At 43.7% G+C, this 22,264-nt stretch overlaps 1 protein-coding gene across 2 annotated transcripts in view; it reads left to right on the top strand.

Annotated features, from left to right (window-relative positions):
- The window catches only part of LIG1 (DNA ligase 1), a 313,956-nt gene that overhangs the window by 205,446 nt on the left and 86,246 nt on the right, over positions 1 to 22,264 (top strand). For both annotated transcript variants that reach the window (XM_073657816.1, XM_073657817.1), the window contains one exon: positions 21,960 to 22,070. In XM_073657816.1, the coding sequence (XP_073513917.1) occupies positions 21,960 to 22,070 (111 nt within the window). The remainder of the gene's footprint in view (positions 1 to 21,959; positions 22,071 to 22,264) is intronic.

Raw genomic sequence — 22,264 nt, 5'->3', positions numbered from 1 at the left:
CTCATCCCCAGTCCCGGTATGCGTGGCACCCCTCACCCCCAATCCCGGTATGTGTGGCACCCCTCACCCCCAATCCCGGTATGTGTGGCACCCCTCACCCCCAATCCCAGTAAGCGTGGCACCCCTCACCCCCAATCCCAGTAAGCGTGGCACCCCTCACCCCCCAATCCCAGTTTGCGTGTCACCCCTCACCCCCAATCCCAGTATGCGTGGCACCCCTCACCCCAATCCCGTTATGCTTGGCACCCCTCACCCCTCATCCCTATCCTGGTATGTATGGCACTCCTCATCACTATCCTGGTGTGTACGGTATCCCTCTTCCTGGTTTGCATGGTACCCCCATTCCTCATCCCGGTATGCATGGCACTCCATCCTTCATCCCCAATCCCGGTATGCGTGGCACCCCTCATCCCCAATCCCGGTATGCGTGGCACCCCTCATCCCCAATCCTGGCATGCGTGGCACCCCTCATCCCCAATCCTTGTATGTGTGGCACCCCTCATCCCCAATCCTTGTATGTGTGGCACCCCTCAGCCCCAATCCCGGTATGCGTGGCACCCTTCATCCACAATCCCGGTATGCGTGGCACCCCTCATCCCCAATCCCGGTATGTGTGGCACCCCTCACCCTCAATCCCGGTATGCATGGTTCCCTCACCCCCCAATCCTGGTATGCGTGTTACCCCTCACCCCCCAATCCTGGTATGCGTGTTACCCCTCACCCCCCAATCCTGGTATGCGTGGCACCCCTCACCCCCCAATCCTGGTATGCGTGGCACCCCTCACCCCCCAATCCTGGTATGCGTGGCACCCCTCACCCCCCAATCCTGGTATGCGTGGCACCCCTCACCCCCCAATCCTGGTATGCGTGGCACCCCTCACCCCCCAATCCTGGTATGCGTGGCACCCCTCACCCCCCAATCCTGGTATGCGTGGCACCCCTCACCCCCCAATCCTGGTATGCGTGGCACCCCTCACCCCCCAATCCTGGTATGCGTGGCACCCCTCACCCCCCAATCCTGGTATGCGTGGCACCCCTCACCCCCCAATCCTGGTATGCGTGGCACCCCTCACCCCCCAATCCTGGTATGCGTGGCACCCCTCACCCCCCAATCCTGGTATGCGTGGCACCCCTCACCCCCCAATCCTGGTATGCGTGGCACCCCTCACCCCCCAATCCTGGTATGCGTGGCACCCCTCACCCCCCAATCCTGGTATGCGTGGCACCCCTCACCCCCCAATCCTGGTATGCGTGGCACCCCTCACCGCCCAATCCTGGTATGCGTGATACCCCTCACCGCCCAATCCTGGTATGCGTGATACCCCTCACCCCCCAATCCTGGTATGCGTGATACCCCTCACCCCCCAATCCTGGTATGCGTGATACCCCTCACCCCCCAATCCTGGTATGTGTTGTACCCCTCACCCCCCAATCCTGGTATGTGTTGTACCCCTCACCCCCCAATCCTGGTATGTGTTGTACCCCTCACCCCCAATCCTGGTATGCGTGGTACCCCTCACCCCCAATCATGGTATGCGTGATACCCCTCACCCCCCAATCCTGATATATGCATGGTCCCCTCACCCCACAATCCTGTTGTGTGGCCCCCTCATCCCTTTCACACATACAAAAAAAATAAACAGTTATACTCACATTTCTTCTCTGTACTCCAGCGCTGCTGCAGCACCGCGCTGTCCGGCGCCATTTTGCTGAAGACACACTGTAAATGTGTCTTCAGTAAAATGGCGCCGGATAGCGCAATGCGCACGCGCCGGTCAGACGCCTTCACTCCGCCCCTGGTCTCCAGCGAAGAGAGGCGCCGCGGCAACGCTCCTACCGATCAGGTAAGTATGTAAGTATGGCACCGGAGATCGCGTTATGTGTTCAGTGTCTACGCATACTGCGATCTCCGGCACCATATACTCCTCTTACCTGTAACGGCTCGATGCGTGCTTCTCTCTGGAGCCAGACTGCGCCTCACGCATGCGCAGTTTATCGAGGCTTCAGACAGAGACACGCATCCCTGCCTTATATTATAGATATATATATATAGATAGATTAGAAAAAAATTTAAAACGCCTCGTATTAATCCAATTACCAGGCCCCGTACCGAGTCACTCACTCTAGGCTAAGTACCCCTACTTTCTCCACCAGAACTGAAAATCGTATCACATGCGACAAACGTGAACTGTACCACAGACCATATCCTTTACTGCGCCAAACACCGCTCAAAAACCCCACTTGCTCCCAACATGACACATAGCAGGCAGCAGGTTCTTCCGCAGTTGGCCAGCAGCGGAGAGACCCTTCTGCTGTCTTACAGATACCTCGAAAACCGGATACAGTCAGGCAATCTGCCCAGGATACCCTGAGGAACGCAGGAAAAGACTACAGATTATAAAAATCAGCAGACTTACCGTGTTTAATGAGGTGATCAGTCTCCTGGCTAAGGGTATTCAGTACTTCCTGCCGTTTCACTCGCCAGTCCTCAGGGTTTAGGGCTTCTTCCTCTGCCAGCCCCACGTTCGGCGCCAAAAAAGTTAGGATGAACACTTTGATATGTTCACTAGTTGCCTGCTCTTGGCCTAATGGGTATGATCAAGTGCATGCAAGAAAGAATAACATCAGACACACAGTCGGATGTAAGCTCTCCTTGATCAGCTATGACACAGCTCCAAGTGTCTTTATTCAACCCCAACATAGACTTTATAAAGGGGCTCAGTTAGCTCTAGAATGGGAGTAACCAGATGTATTCATTGGTTAATGGATTGGGCAATGGCCAAGTCCATCGGCGGATCCATGAGGTAATCAGGGGGCATAGTCTCGATCGGGTGTCTCCAAGCGACGTGTCACTCTGTGATTGGTTAGTCCTTCTATAGAATTCAGCTTCCTCCCGGAACTTCCTTGTACGACAGGGTGTAGTCATAATTAAAGTCTCCACCTTTGCCACATGTACAACAGGATGTAGTCATAGGTCCAGACGCCATCTTGCATACCAGAGCATGGTGTGATGATGCGGGAAATGGCCGCCATCTTTTGATCTAAACAAGCTTATGTAAGGTAAAATAATACACTTTAATATCCCACCATTCCCAGTAACGCTCTTACTTGCTTCTTGGAGAGCGGTTGCTGCTAGGTCTGGATTGCCTCCACTTTATTGACTTGTGGCTTCATTTCGCCTCTCCAGACGACATGGCCAAGGTCCTTGGCCTCCTCTTTTCCAACGGCACATTTTCTCGGATTTATGGTAAATCCCACCTTCCTCAGAGCATCCAGAATGGCCTGTAGTTTAGGTAGATGACTAGCCCAGTCTGGGCTAAAGACTACAGTGTCGTCAAGGTAGGCTGCGGCATACTTATGTGCGGCTCGGATCCGATCCAAAGCCCTCTGGAAGGTGGCTGGGGCCCCCTGTAGTCTGAACGGCATCAGAGTGTATTGAAAGCACCCATCAGGAGTCGAGAAAGCCGTCTTCTCCTTGGCCTTCTGGGACATGGGGATCTGCCAATAGCCCTTCGTCAGGCCGAGGGTGGTAATATACCTCGCCGGTCCCAGCCTCTTGTTGAGCTCGTCGACGCGGGGCATCGGGTATGCGTCACACTTGGTCACCTCATTCAGCCGGCAGTAGTAGTTACAAAACCTCCACACTCCATTGGGTTTTGGCACGAGGACGATTGGGCTCGACCAACCACTCTTTGACTCTTCCATCTCACCGAGGTTTAACATCCTCTTCACCTCGGCCGAAATCACCTCCCGGCGGAATTCTGTATGGCTTCAGGTTCACCCTTACATTCGGCTCTGTTAGTACTTCATGTACTACTACCTGGGTATGCCCCGGCAACTCTGAGAACAGGTCTCGATTCTGCTGGAGCAGTTCCCAACACTGTTGCTTCTGGGCTGGCAAAGGGTCTCCGTTATCCTGATATCTTCCACCTGGCCTTCGGTAGTGGCTCCCAGACAAGGAGTTCCAACAGGTTTTGATCTCGCCAAGGCTTGAGCAGGTTTACATGGTACACCTGGTGTGGCTTTCTTCGGCCAGGCTGATGGACTCTGTAGTTCACTTCACTGAGTTTCTCCACCACCTTATATGGATTTTGCCACTTGGCCAGGAACTTACTTTCCACGGTGGGAATGAGAACCAGAACGCGAGCCCCAGGCTGGAACGGTCTTAGTCTTGCCGACAAGTTATACATCCTCTCCTAGGCTTCCTGCGCCTGGAGGAGATGTTCCATCATGATGGGCATCACCATTGACATTCTCTCCTGTAACTGGGCGACGTTTTCGATGATTAGGTAGGGCGTGACCTCAGCCTCCCAGGTTTCCTTGGTGATGTCTAGGAGACCGCTTTGATGCCGTCCATATAGGAGCACAAACGGAGAGAAGCCAGTGGGGCTTGAGGAACTTCTCTGATGGAGAAAAGTAGAAATGGGAGCAGGTAGTCCCAGTCTTGCCCATCCCTTTCAACGACCTTCTTGAAAATCGCCTTTAAGGTCCTATTGAAGCATTCCACTAGGCTGTCCGTCTGCGGATGGGAAACAGTGGTCCGAATCTGGGCATTTTGAAGGATACTGCAAAACTCCATCAGCTTGCTCATGAAGGGGGTTCCTTGGTCTGTCAAAATCTCTTTTGGCACACCTGTCCGAGCTAAGATATGGACCAGTTCTCGGGCTATACTTTTACTGGACGAGTTCTTTGGGGTACCACTTCAGGGTACTGGGTTGCATAGTCCATGACTACCGAGATATATTGGTGGCCCCGAGCTGATTTAACTAAGGGACCCACGAGGTCCATGGCAATCCTCTCAAAGAGAACCTCTATCACAGATAATGGAACTAAGAGACTACGGAAATGGGACGTGGGCGCGATCATCTGGCAGGTGGGGCAGGACCTACAATAGTTTGATTTCCCAGTAACATCCTGGCCAATAGAATCTCCTCATTATTCTCTTCTGGGTTTTCTCATACCCTAGGTATCCCCCCCCCCCCAGAATATTTGAGTGGGCCATGTCTAATACCCTCTGACGATATGGCCCTGGACTAACAGCTGTTCCACTACCTCTTCACCTTTCAGTCTAGTCACCCAGTATAACAGCTCCCCCTGAACTACAAAGTGTGGGTACCTGGTGTCCGTCCGTCCCCGGCTCTTGAGCAACACCATTACAAACCGTAACATGGTCCCACGCCCCTTTCAAGGTGAAGTCCCAAAGTTAAGCTGGCCCAAAATTCTCTCCGGGCACCTCTAATTCAGGGAGGTGGGCCACCTCGGTCACAGTCTCGTCCTTGTCGCCGGCAAGGACACACATTGGGAACTCAGGAACTCCTCCACTTCCAATGTGGACCGGGATATTTCTCTTGGGTCCTGGCTTTTGTCCACGTGACTTAGTCTGGATCCCCTCCCCCACAAGTCCCAGAACAAGGGAAAATCGTGCACCAAAATGGCAGAATGTATCAGGTCCTTGACCACCCCGACCTTGTGGGATTGGGCGCCACAGTCTATTCCGACTGTCACTCTGGCCACTGGGTAGTTCTTGGTGTCCCCATATATGCAGCGGACCCCCACAGATTTGTCAGGCATCAGCTGGTGGAGAAGAGTGCACTAAAAAAGGTTACTTGACTCCCAGAGTCCAACAGCGCCAAGACCCTCACTCCATTAACAGATGCTGCACACGCCTGCAGCCCTTCGCTGTATTGACAGTCCACACTGCACACTGGGTAAGCATAATACGAATATCTGCCTAGGCTGCAGTCCATTGGCTCAGCAGACGTGCGACACTGGACGGCAACGTGACCTGGATTGTGACACCGCCAACAGATCATCTCCTTAACAGCCGCTTCTAGACCAAATGCAACAAGTTGAACATCTGTGAGCGTGGAGGTTTGTCGCCAGCATACGCCCAGTGGTGGACTCTTTCCGCCCTGACAGACATAGTCACTCCTGAGCGTGCCAATATCTCATTTTTTAATTTTGCATATTTCTGTGCGTCCTGTAAAGTCAGATCGTAATAGGCCTTCTGCATCTCCCCCGTCAAATATCACGCCAGATCCTCCGCCCACTTCTCCCGCGGCAATCTCCCGTTCCGCCACCTTCTCAAACGCTTCAACATCATCCCCTGGGGTCATCTTTTGCATAGCTCGCCTTACCGCCTTCTGGACGTATGAGGCATCACCTGGAGTTGGCGACCTCTCTGCTGCGAACTTCCCCCGCTAGAAGTTCCATCTGCCTTTGTTGCTGCTGAATCTGCTGCATCAGGAGTTTCTCTTGCTGCATCTGTTTCAGGCTCTGCTGGGTCTGCAAGTGCTGCTGTTGTTGGCTATGCTGCATGTGTTTGAGGAGATCCTCCATACTGCCAGACATCGCTGGCTGGCAGCCTTTACCTAGGACATCCACTATTCTCTATGGCAGGTACACATGTTCCTGGAATCTTGCTCGCACTCACACCAGCTGTGGCAAGACAACTTGCTCGGCCACATCCGGAAGTACACTCAGGAACCCGGGTTTTCTCTGCAGGTTTTACGATATGGCGTAAAGCCCTGCAATTCCAGCAGAATAAACATGGCCTTACTGGCAAAAAACGACAAAAACAAAAGATAAAAGATAGCACAGTCTATATTAGTGTGGAATTCTCCCACACAGGTTGTAGTCCCAGCATTCAGCTCCGTCCTGAGCTGAAGCTTTCCCAGTTTGGAGACCTTGCCTCTCCAAACAGAAAAAAAAATAGTTACTGATCTTTTAAGCTTGCCACCATTCACATAAAACCACACCCCCTTCAAGAATTAACCCCCAACACATAAAATGCTGGAGGAAAGTTTATAGGTTTCAGTTCATACAGGCTAGTAGCCGGTGTGACACATACCTCCCCTTGCATATAACACCAGTGACTCTGTCACAGCGTGCACATAAGTGTGGTCGGCCACAGTTTTTGCACCTCTGAAAAGCTGGACACGGTTAAGAGACCAGACGCAGTGTGTAGCAATTCCACCTGCCTCATTAGTGAATGGATATGTCGTGTTTTCATCTGAATCACATATTTAAGATATTTTGATGGAAACACTTAAGTGGCCAGCGTTCAGCACAGGATACATGTGAACTGATCCAAATTGTTCTCAACTTCAAAATGCCACCAATGACGTTTTAACTCAACCCACAAGAAAACAAGTCCCCAATTGTGACTGTCATCTGTTCAGAAAAATAAAAGGGGTGTCCAAGTTACTGGTAGCACAAAAGCTCTGGAAAAGCGACATGGCTCCCACCAAAAGAAATCCAGCGAAATCTATACTCCCAAATCCAAATCTCTCCCCACCCACCCCCACCTTCTGAGCCCCACAGTGTGCCTAAAACACAGTTGGCACACACAGGTTTGACATTAACGTAGTGAGGAGAGCCCACTTAATTTACGGGTGCATGACTCCAGAAGCACAAGCTGGACACAGTGTTTTGGCCACTACAATGGCATATTTGCAATTTTCAATCTGCAACTTCCACTGCATGTTTGTTTCTGGAAAAACGCCCATAGCGTAAAAATCTTCACTACACCCATCGATAACTTCCCAGAAGGGTGTAAATTCCATGAATGGGTCACTTGAGACAGGTTTCCACTGTTTATGCACATCAGGGGCTCTGAAAATGCGTTTCGCAAACTATTCTAGAAAAATCTGCACCGCAAAAGTCAAATAGTGCTCCATCCCTCCAGAGCCCTGTACCCAAAGACAACTGTACAGCCTTATATTGGGTTAGTATCACGTTCATGAGAAATTATGTAAGAAATTATGGAATCTTTTTTACCCATTTCGCCTTGTGAAATTAAAAAATCTGGGGCTAAAACAGTTTTTTAGTGATTTAAAAATGTAGTTACTCACCACAGAATAGTATAAAATTATGTGACACACCTATGGGGTCAATATCCTCACTCCATAACTAGATGTATTTGCTGTTCTGACAACTCGGGGGCTTTGCCAATGTGATATGATGCCCGCAAAACCATTCCAGCAAAATCTGCATTTCAATATGGCACTCTTTCCCTTCTGAGCTTTGCATTGTGCCTGAAAATTAGTTTTTGACCACATATGGGGTATTGGCGAACTCTGGAAAAATTGCATAACAAATTGTGTGGTCCATTTCCTCCTAATAGCCCTTTGTTTGAACATTTAAAACCTGGGGCTAAAGCAGCATTTTAATGGAAATTTTTTTTTTTCCCGCAGCCCAGTGTTTCCCAATTCTGTGACTCATCTGTGAGCTTAAAATGCTCACTACACCCCTAGACGAATTCCTCTAGAGGTGTACTTTCCAAAATGGGGTCACATATAGGTGTTTTCTGCTGTTTTGGCACCTAAAGTGGCTCTTCAAATGTGACATGACGACTGCAGTCTATTTCTGCCAAATCTGCGCTCGAAAAATCAAATGGGGCCCCTTCCCTTCCAATTTATAGTTAAATCATCATTTTTGTGGGAATTTTGTTTTTAATTTTCACAGCTCAACTTAATAAAATTCTGTGAAGCACCTACGAGTTCTAGATGCTCACCACACCTCTAGATAAAGTCCTTAAGGGGGGTAGTTTCCAAAATGGGGTTACTTGTGTGCGGTTTCCACTGTTTAGGTAAATCAGGGGCTTTGCAAACATGACATGGCGTCCACTACCATTTCCAGATATGATGTGGTCCCTAAGAAAAAATGGATTTGTAAATTTTGTTGGAAAAATTAGAAATTGCTGATCAACTTTTAACCCTTCTAACTTTGTAACAAAAAAAATTGTTTAAAAAATGATGCCGATGTAAAGTAGACGTGGTAAATGTTAGTTATCACACAAAATAGTTAATAAATATCTGGTTTAATGGCATAAAAATGCAAAATTTGAATATTGCAAAATTTTCACAAATACGAAAAAAATATTGACTTAAATTTACCATTACAGTAAAGTAAAATGTTTCTCTAAAAAACAGTCTTAGAATCACTGGAATCTGTTAAAGTGTTTCAGAGTTATTACTTCAAGTGACACTCGTCAGAATTGTAAAATTTGGCCTGGTCACGAAGGTGAAAACAGATTGGTGGTGAAGGGGTTAACCCCCGAGCCTGTTTTCACCTTCATGACCGGGCCAAATTTTACAATTCTGACCACTGTCAATTTATAAGTAATAACTCTGGAACTCTTTAACGGATCCCACTGATTCTGAGACTTTTTTTTTTTTTTTGGGGACATATTGTACTTCATGATAGTGGTAAAATTTCTTCGATATGACTTGCGTTTATTTATGGGGGGAAAAAAAAAAAAGAAAATTTGGAAAATTTTTGCAATTTTCAAACTTTAAAATTTTATGCCCTTTAAATCAGAACGTTATATCACATAAAATAGTTCAGAAATAACATTTCCCACATGTCTACTTTACATCAGCACAATTTTGGAAACATAATTTTTTTTTGTTAGGAAGTTAAAAGGGTTAAAAGTAGACTAGCGATTTCACATTTTTCCAACAAAAATTGCCAAACCATTTTTTTAGGGACCACATCACATTTGAAGTGACTTTGATGTGTCTATATGACAGAAAAGACCCAAAAGTGACACCATTCTAAAAACTGCACCCCTCAAGGTGCTTAAAACCACATTCAAGAAGCTTATTAACCCTTCAGGTTCTTCACAGGAATTAATGAAATGTGGAAGGAAAAAATAAACATTCAACTTTCTTAAACAGAAACGTTACTTTAGACCCATTTTTTTTTTTTTTTTTTTTACTTTTACAATGGTAACGGGAGTAAATAAACCCCAAAAATTTTTGGGCAATTTCTCCTGACTACACCAATACCCCATATGTGGGGAAAACCACTGTTATCGTGCACGGCAAGGCTCTGAAGGGAAGGAGCGCCATTTGACTTCTTGAATGTAAAATTTACTGGAATAATTAGCGGACGCCATGTCACATTTGAAGAGCCCCTGATGTGCCTAAAGAGTGGAAATTCACAACAAGTGACACCATTCAGGAAACTAGACCACTCAGGGAAATTATCTAGATGTGTGGTGAGCACCTTGATCTCCTACATGTTTCACAGAAGTTTATAAAGTTGAGCTGTGAAAATAAAAAATTACTTTTCTCTCCAAAATATTTTTTAGCCCCAAATTTTGCATTTTCACAAGGGTAACTGGAGAAAATGGACCCCAAAATTTGTTGTGCAAATTATCCTGAGCATGCAGACACCCCATATGTGGGGGAAAACTATTGTTTGGGCGCACAGCAGGGCTCAAAAAGGAAGGAGTGACGTTCTGGAATGCAGACTTTGATGGAGTGGTCTGCGGGTGTCATGTTGTGTTTGGAGAGCCCCTGTTGTGCCTCAACAGTGGAAAACCCTCACAAATGACCCCAACTTAGAAACTAGACCCCTCAAGGAATTTATCTAGATGTCAGGTGAGCACCTTGAACCCACAGGTGCTTCAACAGAAATTTACAACGTGGATTTGTGAAAATAAAAAAATATATATATTTTTTTCCCACAAAAATGTTTTTAGCCCCAATTTTTTAAATTTTCACAAGGATAGCCGGAGAAAATGGACCCCAAAGTTTGTTGTGCAATTTTGCCTGTGTACACAGATACCCCATATGTGGTCGAAAATTACTTTTGAGGCACAGTGCAAAGCTCAGAAGGAAGGAAGCACCATATTGGAGTTAAGATTTTGCTGGACTGGTTTGAGGGTGCTATGTCACATTGGCAGGTGCCAGAACAGCAGGCTCCCCATAAGAAACCCCAGTGTAAGCTCTCAGTGTAAAGCACTGAATAAATGTGCCCCTAGCCTTACTGCGATCTTTGGAAGGCAGAATGAACAAATCAACAGCAGGTGAAGAATTGTTTTTTTTATTATTTTTTTCGTCCTTATGTGTTATAAGTGATTAGACTGCTTTATTCTAAGGGTCGATGCGATACCAGATTTATATCGGTTTTTTATGTTTAGCAGCTGTCACACACAAAAAGACTTTTCTTTCATTGCAAAAGCGTCACCATATTTTGAGACCTATAATTTTTCAATTTTTCAGCCAACAGAGTCATGTGATGGCTTGTTTTTTGCGGGACGAGTTGATGTTTTTATTGGTACCATTTTCGGGCACATTCAATTTTTTGATTGCGCTCTATTCTGACAAAAGCCAGCAATTCAGGATTTTTTTTTGTCATTCCGCGTGTGGTAAAATTGATAAGGCAGCTTTATTCTTCGGGTCAGTACGATTACAGCGATACCAAATTCATTTTTTTTTTAAATGTTTTTTAGCGCTTTTACACAAACTATTTTATAGAAAAAAATAATTATTTTTGCATTGCTTTATTCTGAGAGCTATAAAAAAATATATATATTTTTCCGCTGAAGGAGCTATATGGAGGCTTGGTTTTTGTGGGACAAGATGTTTTCAGTGATACCATTTATATTTACGTTTGTCTTTTTTATCACGTTTTATTCCACTTTTTGATCGGCAGTATGATAAAGCATAGTTTTTTGCCTCATTTTTTATTATTTTTTTACGGTGTTGACTGAAGGGGTTAACTAGTGGAACAGTTTAATAGGTCGGGTCTACCGGACTCTGTGATTCCAAATGTGTATTTTTTTTTTTTTTTTTTTACATAAAAATATTTATTTATAGGTACTACTGTTTATAAACTGCTCAAAAAAATAAAGGGAACACTTAAACCACAGAATATAACTCCAAGTAAATCAAACTTCTGTGAAATCAAACTGTCCACTTAGGAAGCAACACTGATTTGCACAACAGCATGTGAAATTGATTGTCAATGGAATAGACAATAGATGGAAATTATTGGCAATTATCAAGACCCACTCAATAAAGGAGTGGTTCTGCAGGTGGGGACCACAGACCACATCTCAGTACCAATGCTTTTTGGTTGATGTTTTGGTCACTTTTGAATGTTGGTTGTGCTTTCACACTCATGGTAGCATGAGACGGACTCTACAACCCACAGAAGTTGCTCAGGTAGTGCAGCTTATCCAGGATGGCACATCAATGCGAGCTGTGGCAAGAAGGTTTGCTGTGTCTGTCAGCGTAGTGTCCAGAGGCTGCAGGCGCTACCAGGAGACAGGCCAGTACACCAGGAGACATGGAGGAGGCCATAGGAGGGCAACAACCCAGCAGCAGGACCGCTACCTCCGCCTTTGTGCAAGGAGGAACAGGAGGAGAACTGCCAGAGCCCTGCAAAATGACCTCCAGCAGGCCACAAATGTGCATGTGTCTGCGCTAACGGTTAGAAACCGACTCCATGAGGGTGGTATGAGGACTCTTGGATGTAATCCTCACCATGGAGTGAATGAGCACGAAGTAGAGGTTGGAGCAAACCCAATCAATGTGAAGATTTACAAGACATTTCTCCAGCTATTCCTCCAATGGTGATTAAAAGAAATGACTTTTATTCAAATTCCATTAAAACATTTTCCACAGTCCACAAAACAGAGCAGTATAGACGCAGGGACCCCCCCCCCCCTCCCCTGGACTACGCGTTTCGACACGTACAGTGTCTTCTTCAAGGTCGTGTCTCTCTCTCTCTCTTTGAAAAAATGGAAAATTGCTGCTAAATAATTTTTGCATTCTAACACCATAGCAAAATATAGGGATGTTTAAAAATTCTGCTGATGTAAACTAGACTTCTGGTGTTGTCTAGTCTTGGGGACAAAGTGGAATGCTGTCAGGATTCTCCAGTGTTGCCGATGAGACTGGCTGGTCACTTGACCACATACGGTCGCGTGCTGACTAGATGTGCTCAGCTCCCTCAATACAAGTGAATTGAGCAAGGCTGCGCAAATCTAGTCAGAATGTGGCCGAAAGTATGCAAACTACATGCTTGTGGTCATTGACCGCTTGCTCTCAACGGCAACACTGGAGAATCCAGGTCAGTGTGCGGTGTACTCGCTGTAAAGATTCACTCATAGTGACTGCAGACTTTCACCACAAGACTTATGTGACTGCCCGCAACACATTTACTGCTGATTTAACCCCTTCCCGACATTGCAATAACAGTATAACTTTATTTTTCCATCAATATAACTGAATGAAGGCTTTATTTTTTTATTTATTTTTTTTCTGGGGTGAGTTGTACTTTTGAATGACATTTTTAGAATTAATTTCACGTGCTGCAAAATAACGAAGAGGTTATGCAGAGGTTTGCGGTGCAATATCCACTCCATAAGGTGTGGCAAAATCGCACTTAGGCATGGAAATTGTACCAAACAATTGACATTGATGTTCTTACAGTGGTATGAAAGTGTTTGCCCCTTTCCTGATTTCTTATTCTTTTGCAAGTTTGTCACACTTAAATGTTTCAGATCACAAAAGTAATTTAAATACTATACAAAGATAACACAAGTAAATCAAAAATACAGTTTTTAAATTAAGGTCTTTATTATTAAGGGAAAAATAAATCACAGGGTCCTGTGTGAAAATGTGATTGCCCACCCCTTAAAACATAAATTTACTGTGGTTTATCACATCTTTTGGATGCGAAGTTAAATTTCCCCAGCCACATACAGGCCTGATTACTGCCATACTGCCACACCTGTTCTCAACCAAGAAATCACTTAAATAGGACCTGCCTGACAAAGTTAAATAGACCAAAAGATCCTCAAAAGCTAGACGACATGCTGCGATCCAAAGAAATTCAGAATAAATGACAAACAAAGTAATTGAGATCTATCACTCTGGAAAATGTTATAAAGCCATTTCTATAGCTTTGGAGCTCCAGCGAACCACAGTGAGAGCAATTATCCATAAGTGGCGAAAACATGGAACAATGGTAAACTTTCCCAGGAGTGGTCAGCCGACCAAAATTACCCCAAGAGCGCAGTGACTACTCATCCAAGAGGTCACACAAGACCCCACAACAAAATCCAAAGAATTGCAGGCCTCGCTTGCCTCAGTTAAGGTTTCAGTTAAGGTTAGTGTTCATGACTCCACCATAAGGAAAAGACTGGGCGAAAATGATGTGCATGTCAGAGGTCCAAGATCAAAACCACTGCTGAACAAAAAGAACATAAAGGCTCGTCTCAGTTTTGCCAGAAAACATCTTGAGCACCAACACTTTTGGGAGAATACTCTGTGGACCGACGAGACAAAAGTTTAACTTTTTGGAAGGTGTTTGTCCCATTACATCTGGCGTAGAAGTATCACAGCATTTCAGAAAAGGAACATCATACCAACAGTAAAATAAATTTATTTGGCGCAAATTTTGATGCCCTTTCCAAGGGGGCATGACTTACAATATTCAATGAGGTGTGTCTTTAAGCTGCTCTGCATTATCACCTGGTGATATTAACTCCAAAACCAATGTCTTTACACAGAAGGCCAAATTTAGATTAAAAGGTAAATTTTATTAATACAAAATGAATAAAAACACATAAAAAGTGAGACAACCAAATACACAGAAACATCGTGAGTACACCCGGAAAAGGTGTAAATACACCTATGAAAACAGTCAACATAGTATTCACATTTGTTGCTGTATGCAAGCAATCCAGCTTAGCAATGGTTTAATTGCAATATAGTTAAATCAGTCATATTTATGCACATACAGGCTATAATTATCCATCAAGTACAAAGTGTTTAATTGTGTGATAGCATAAAAACTATTTATGCTGCAATAGCCTTAACATAGAGCTGAATATTCATACCAACGTATGTAGCAACTGTATACATGGGAAAAGAAAGGCCATGTGTTACCTTAGTAGTAACACCGGGGACCCACCACACCCAACGCGCGTTTCGCAATGAAATTCTTCATCCAGGGGTGGTGGGATGCTGGCCAGATAGGTATTTAAAGTAAGACTATCCAATAGAAATGAAGTACAACATGTGTGACCCAGTGTCCAATGATTATCGACAAATCAGCCATCTATATGCAAATGGCGCATAGTCGCCGGTCATCTCGTCATGTCCTTATCCCGCCCTAATAAACGTTACCGTTATATCCCCATCATGTCCGATAGTCTGTCACGTAGTCTCAATCACTTCCCGCTGCTAGTCAGGATGTTAACGCCGTCGTCATGGTAATGATGTCACATGACATCGCTTTGCCACATCACTTCCTACCTGGCATATCAATCCCTATGCCGGTGCAGCACGTGATAGTTGTCACGTGACTCAGGGTATGACTTAACTTCCTGTTTAATCTGAGAGAGGCTCACGCAGATGAACTAGCGCCCGTTGTTATGGTAACACATCATGTGACTCAACAACACAGATCAACATGTTGTTAATGCATCTGATGTACCTCTCTCCAAGTCCATTTTTCTAACTATTTAAAGAGGTTGTTGACTACTCTTTCATTGATGACCTATCATTAAGATAGGTCATCAATATCTGATCGTTCGAGGTTTGACCTCCGGCACCCGCTCTGATCAGTTGTTCTCGGTGTCAGCTGCAGCGGTCGCCGGCCGGAACTGCTCGAGTGTGGAGCTGCTCCGTCTTCTGATAGTGGCCGCAGCAGGGTACTACACATCTGCCGCCTATTGATTTTAATAGGAGATGGATGTACAGTACTCGGACGCAGCCACTATCAGAAATCAGAGCAGCTCCGCCATTGAGTTCCGTCCGCCGCCGTCACTGAAAGCAGCTGGTCGGTGGGGATACTCCTGGGTGTCGGACCTCGACCATCTGACAGTGATGTCCTATCTTAAGGATAGGTCATCAATGAAAAGTAGTGGACAACCTCATTAAACTTTATTCCCATGCTCCAATGTACTCTGAAGCTTTGAAGATAGTCTGGCTTATCAGATCTCATATATCCCTGCGTTTTGCCCTATCTGTTTTTTATATATTTTTGTGTTAGGCTTTTGTATAGACTATCTAATATAGATGTTGGGAAGTTATGGTGAAATTAGTATACGGATTTAGAATTTTATACAGGGGTGTGATATCAATCTCTTGGCACGTGCACTATTTCTGAATATTCCTTAAAGCATTTTTGCATATTTGCACTTTTACACGTTAATTATCTTTCACACTCATTCACTTTATTTCCTATGATCACATGTAATAGAAAAAAAAAAAAAAAAAAAATAAATATATATATATATATATATATATCATAGTATCTCTTTACGCATTAGCACTTTATTGTTGATTATTGGTCACTTATTTTTCACTTGCCTTATCTGGCACTTTTTCCATGTATGTCTAAATTTCTATGATAAGATAAATAACACAAGTGAAGATTTATTGTCACTTTTTCTTTTATTGTCCAGGCATGGTATTTTATTAACAAACGTATCTCACTTTTTCATACTATGTCCATATCACTGTTGTACTACATTCTTTTTTATTAATTTTTTGCACCTCTCTCCTTATATACCTCAGTTTTATGCATCCATGTCATGTCTCTTAAATATGCATTTTTATTAGTAAACGGATCTCACTTTCATATAATATATATATATAGGTGTGTGTGTGTGTGTATATATATATATATATATATATATGTATATGTATATATGTATGTATATATATATATGTATGTATATTTTATATAAATTTATGTATATACACTGAAATGTTTGTTCAGTAAATGCACTCAATACTTGGTCGGGGCTCCTTTTGCATCAATTACTGCATCAATATGGCGTGGCATGGAGGTGATCAGCCTGTGGCACTGCTGAGGTGTTATGGAAGCCCAGGTTGTTTTGATAGCAGCCTTCAGCTCGTCTACATCGTTGGGTCTGGTGTCTCACATCTTCCTCTTGACAATACCCCATAGATTCTCTATGGGGTTAAGGTCAGGCGAATTTGCTGGCCAATCAAGCACAGTGGTGCGGTTGTTTTTAAACCAGGTATTGGTACTTTTGGCAGTGTGGACAGGTGACAAGTCCTGCTGGAGAATTAAATTTCCTTCTCCAAAAAGCTTGTCGGCAGAGGGAAGCATGAAGTGCTCTAAAATTTCCTGGTAGACGGCTGCGCTGACTTTGGTCTTGGTAAAACCCAGTGGACCTACACCAGCAGATGACATGGCTTCCCAAACCATCACTGATTGTGGAAACTTCACACTTGACCTCAAGCAGATTGTGGATTGTGGCCTCTCCACTCTTCCTCCAGATTCTGGGACCTTGATTTCCAAATGAAAATTGGAGCTCTGGGACCTTGTGGAGTGTGTCAATGACTGCCTGGTGGACATCTGTCAAGTCAGCAGTCTTCCCCATGATTGTGGAGCCTACTGAAACTGACTAAGGGACCTTTTTAAACGCTTAGGATGCCTTTGTAGGTGTTTTTTGTTAATTATTTTAACTTACAGAGATAATGACATATGTGTTTTCATTGGCTGTACATAATCATTAACACTTGAAATAGATCACTTTGTTTGTAATGACTCTATATAATGAGTTTCACTTTTTGGTTTGAAGAACTGAAATAAATAAACTTTTTGATTATATTCTAATTTTGTGAGATGCACCTGTGTGTGTGTGTGTGTGTGTGTGTGTGTGTGTGTGTATATATATACACACTGCTCCAAAAAATAAAGGGAACACTTAAACAACAGAATATAACTCCAAGTAAATCAAACTTCTGTGAAATCAAACTGTCCACTTAGGAAGCAACACTGATTGACAATCAATTTCACATGTTGCTGTGCAAATGGAACAGACAATAGATGGAAATTATTGGCAATTATCAAGGCACCCTCAATAAAGGAGTGTTTCTGCAGGTGGGGACCACAGACCACATCTCAGTACCAATGCTTTCTGGCTGATGTTTTGGTCACTTTTGAATGTTGGTTGTGTTTTCACACTCATGGTAGCATGAGACCGACTCTACAACCCACAGAAGCTGCTCAGGTAGTGCTGCTCATCCAGGATAGCACACCAATGCGAGCTGTGGCAAGAAGGTTTGCTGTGTCTGTCAGCGTAGTGTCCAGAGGCTGGAGGCGCTACCAGCAGACAGACCAGTACACCAGGAGACGTGGAGGGGGCCATAGGAGGGCAACAACCCAGCAGCAGGAGCGCTACCTCCGCCTTTGTGCAAGGAGGAACAGGAGGAGCACTGCCAGAGCCCTGCAAAATGACCTCCAGCAGGCCACAAATGTGCATGTGTCTGCACAAACGGTTAGAAACCGACTCCATGAGGGTGGTATGAGGGCCCGACATCCACAGATGGGGGTTGTGCTCACAGCCCAACACCGTGCAGGATGCTTGGCATTTGCCACAGAACACCAGGATTGGCAAAGTCGCCACTGGCGCCCTGTGCTCTTTACAGATGAAAGCAGGTTCACACTGAGCACATGTTACAGACGTGACAGAGTCTGGAGACGCCGTGGAGACATCCTTCAGCATGACCGGCTTGGCAGTGGGTCTGTAATGGTGTGGGGTGACATTTCTTTGGAGGGCCGCATAGCCCTCTATGTGCTCACCAGAGAGAGCCTGACTACCATTAGGTACCGAGATGAGATCCTCAGACCCCTTGCGAGACCATATGCTGGTGCGGTTGGCCCTGGGTTCCTCCTAATGCAGGACAATGCCAGACCTCATGTGGCTGGAGTGTGTCCTGCAAGATGAAATCATTGAAGCTATGGACATGTGTCTAGATAGAGAGATAGATATATATATATAGATAGATAGATAGAGAGATGGATACAGTATATATATATAGATATATATAGATATAGATAGATAGATAGATATAATTTTTAAAATGTTAAATTTTTTTATATATATATTTAAAAAAATTATATCTCTCTCTCTCTCTCTATCTCTATCTATCTATATCTATATCTATATCTATATATATATATATATATATATATATATATATATATATATATATATATATATACATATATATATATATATATATATATATATATATACATGCATACATACACTACCGTTCAAAAGTTAGGGGTCACCCAGACAATTTTGTGTTTTCCATGAAAACTCATACTTTTATTTATCAAATGAGTTGCAAAATGATTAGAAAATATAGTCCAGACATTGACAAGGTTATAAATAATGATTTTTATTAGAATAATTTTCTCCTTCAAACTTTGCTTTTGTCAAAGAATGCTCCCTTTGCAGCAATTACAGTATTGCAGACCTGGCATTCTAGCTGTTAATTTGCTGAGGTAATCTTGAGAAATTTCCCCCCACGCTACCTGAAGCCCCTCCCAGAAGTTGGATTGGCTTGATGGGCCCTTTTTGCGTACCGTACGGGCAAGCTGCTCCCACAACAGGTCAGTGGGGTTGAGATATGGTGACTGCGCTGGCCACTCCATTACTGATAGAATACCAGCTGCCTGCTTCTTCCCTAAATAGTTCATGTATAATTTGGAGGTGTGCTTTGGGTCATTGTCCTGTTGTAGGATGAAATTGGCTCCAATCAAGCGCTGTCCACAGGGTATGGCATGGCGTTGCAAAAATGAGTGATAGCCTTCCTTATTCAAAATCCCATTTACCTTGTACAAATCTCCTATTTTACCAGCACCAAAGCAACCCCAGACAATCACATTAACTCCACTATGTGTGACAGATGGCGTCAGGCACTGTAGGAAATCTTCAGTTTCTTGGCAATTTCTCGCATGGAATAGCCTTCATTTCTAAGAACAAGAATAGACTGTCGAGTTTCACATGAAAGTTCTCTTTTTCTGGCCATTTTGAGAGTTTCATAGAACAAACAAATGTAATGCTCCAGATTCTCAACTAGCTCAAAGGAAGGTCAATTTTATAGCTTCTCAAATCAGCCAAACCATTTTCAGCTGGGCTAACATACTTGTGCAAGGGATTTCTAAGGTTTTCTAAACATCCATTAGCCTTCTTACACAGTTAGCAAACACAATGTACCATTAAAACACTGGAGTGGTGGTTGTTGGAAATGGGCCTCTATACACCTATGTAGATATTGCAGCTAGAATAGTCATTTACCACATTAACAATGTATAGAGTGTATTTCTGATTCATGTGTTAGCTTCATTGAAAAAAATGTGCTTTTCTTTAAAAAATGACATTTCTAAATGACCCCAAACTTATGAACGGTAGTGTGTGTATATGTGTATATACTGTATATATATTCATATGTTTATATTTATAGTTCATCTGTGTGCTCCTATCTCAGATTAAACAGGAAGCTACGTCATACCCTGAGTCACGTGACAACTATCACGTGCTGCACCGGCATAGGGATTCCTATGTAGGGTAGGAAGTGATCCGGCAAAGCGATGTCATGTGACATCATTACCATGACGACGGCGTTAACATTCTGACTAGCGGCGGGAAGTGATTCTGACTACGTGACAGACTATCGGACATGATGGGGATATAACGGTAACGTTTATTAGGGCGGGATAAGGACAGGACTGGAGATGACCGGCGACTATGCGCCATTTGCATATATATGGCTGATTTGTCGATAATCATTGGACACTGGATCACACATGTTGTACTTCATTTCTATTGGATAGTCTTACTTTAAATACCTATCTGGCATGCATCCCACCACCCCTGGATGAAGCATTTCATTGCGAAACGCGCATCGGGTGTGGTGGGTCACCGGAGTTACTACTAAGGTAACACATGGCCTTTCTTTTCCATGTATACAGTTTCTACATACGTTGGTATGAATATTCAGCTCTATGTTAAGGCTATTGCTGCATAAATAGTTTTTATTCTATCACACAAATAAACACTTTGTACTTGATGGATAATTATAGCCTGTATGTGCATAAATATGTCTGATTTAACTATACTGCAATTAAATCATTGCTAAGCTGGATTGCTTGCATACAGCAACAAATGTGAATACTATGTTGACTGTTATGTTTTCATAGGTGTATTTACACCTTTTCTGGGTTTACCCACCGTGTTTCTGTGTATTTAGTATTCTCACTTATGTGTTTTTATTCATTTTGTATTAATAAAATTTACCTTTTAATCTAAATTGGGCCTTCTGTGTAAAGACATTGTTTTGGAGTTAATGTAACATTATTGCTTTATGGCCATTTAAGATACTATAGGTGTGTATACTTTATCACCTGGTGAGCCATGCCACCTTGGTAAAGTCCACCGTATGGTGGATCTTAAAATAAAGAAAATTAGTACTCTGGAAAGCTGCAGGGATAACATAAGTGCTAATGCTGGCCACTTTTTAAAGTGTTTGTCTCAAGATTTCTTTTTAGGAGTGCACCTCTCCCCTATCTCACAGCTTCTTTGTTTTCCAGAGGGCAGTGTGCTCCTGAATAACTCCACTTTTCATTCAGTAGTCTGAACTGTCAATCTCTTCAGCATTGGAGGAACGCCAGGGCATTAATGCTGGCCAGATCTAGTGCTCTGTTCAGTTTTAGAGCAGCGCATACAAACTCCCTAGAAAAGAGCTTGTAAACACTGCTCTCCTTGCCCAGGAGACTGACCACCACTGGTAGACTGCAGCCGTGACTGGTAACCTAGGCCACTAGGGGTAAACTATACAACTGACAATTTCTCCTTTTCTTGAGAACGGAGTTGATTTTTGTTAGGTAAAATTGAAAAGTGCTTTTAAAAACCAGCTACTCTGCAATTTAATTATTGAAGAAGTTCAGCATGACCCTATGAAATGACAATGCCTCGCGTATTAGGCTCCACATAAAAATATAAACCTAAAAGCAGACACTGGACTCTAGCTCCTAAATGTGTTCTCTGTGCTGTACATAAGGGATGGTAACTATGAAGGCTTGTATGCAGGTATGAAAAACTAACCGGGAGACTTGTTACATGTGTGAAAATAAAAATCACAGCAGTAATTTCTTAATGATCTTTTGACAAATGCAAGCTGCTCTGCAATGGCTTACTACGTGCTCACTCTGTTATTTGGTTTTCATTTTTCAAGTGTTATAAGCAAAACCGTTTCCTGATTGGTGATTATGAGCTACATATAGAAATAATCTGTTCTAACTCTTCTTTTCCATGTCTCCTAATAGAGCGCCTTTTTATTACTTTATGTACATTGGTTTGATTGTTCTTATTCTGTTTTTGCTAGGTGAGGAAGAACACAGTGAAGTCCTGTATCTTTGACTCCGAAGCCGTTGCATGGGACCCTCAAAAGAAACAAATCCAGCCGTTCCAAGTTCTGACTACACGAAAACGAAAGGTTTGTGTATCTTTTGAAGAACATTATTTTAATTATTCGTTTTGCTGTTCTGCATCACCCATTGCCTGCTGCCTGTGTAGAAAATAGGATGACCTCAAGATCCATTCGTTTTCTTTTAATATTTTATATAAATCCCTATTGGTTGGAAGAGCTGATGTTTTGAATCATACACACTATAATGTAAGGTATTGGAA

Source organism: Phyllobates terribilis, unplaced genomic scaffold (genome assembly GCF_046119375.1).
Source record: "Phyllobates terribilis strain yellow unplaced genomic scaffold, ASM4611937v1 Scaffold_12__6_contigs__length_324123572, whole genome shotgun sequence".
Lineage (NCBI taxonomy): Eukaryota > Metazoa > Chordata > Amphibia > Anura > Dendrobatidae > Phyllobates > Phyllobates terribilis.
This window is presented reverse-complemented; position numbering and strand designations above follow the sequence as displayed.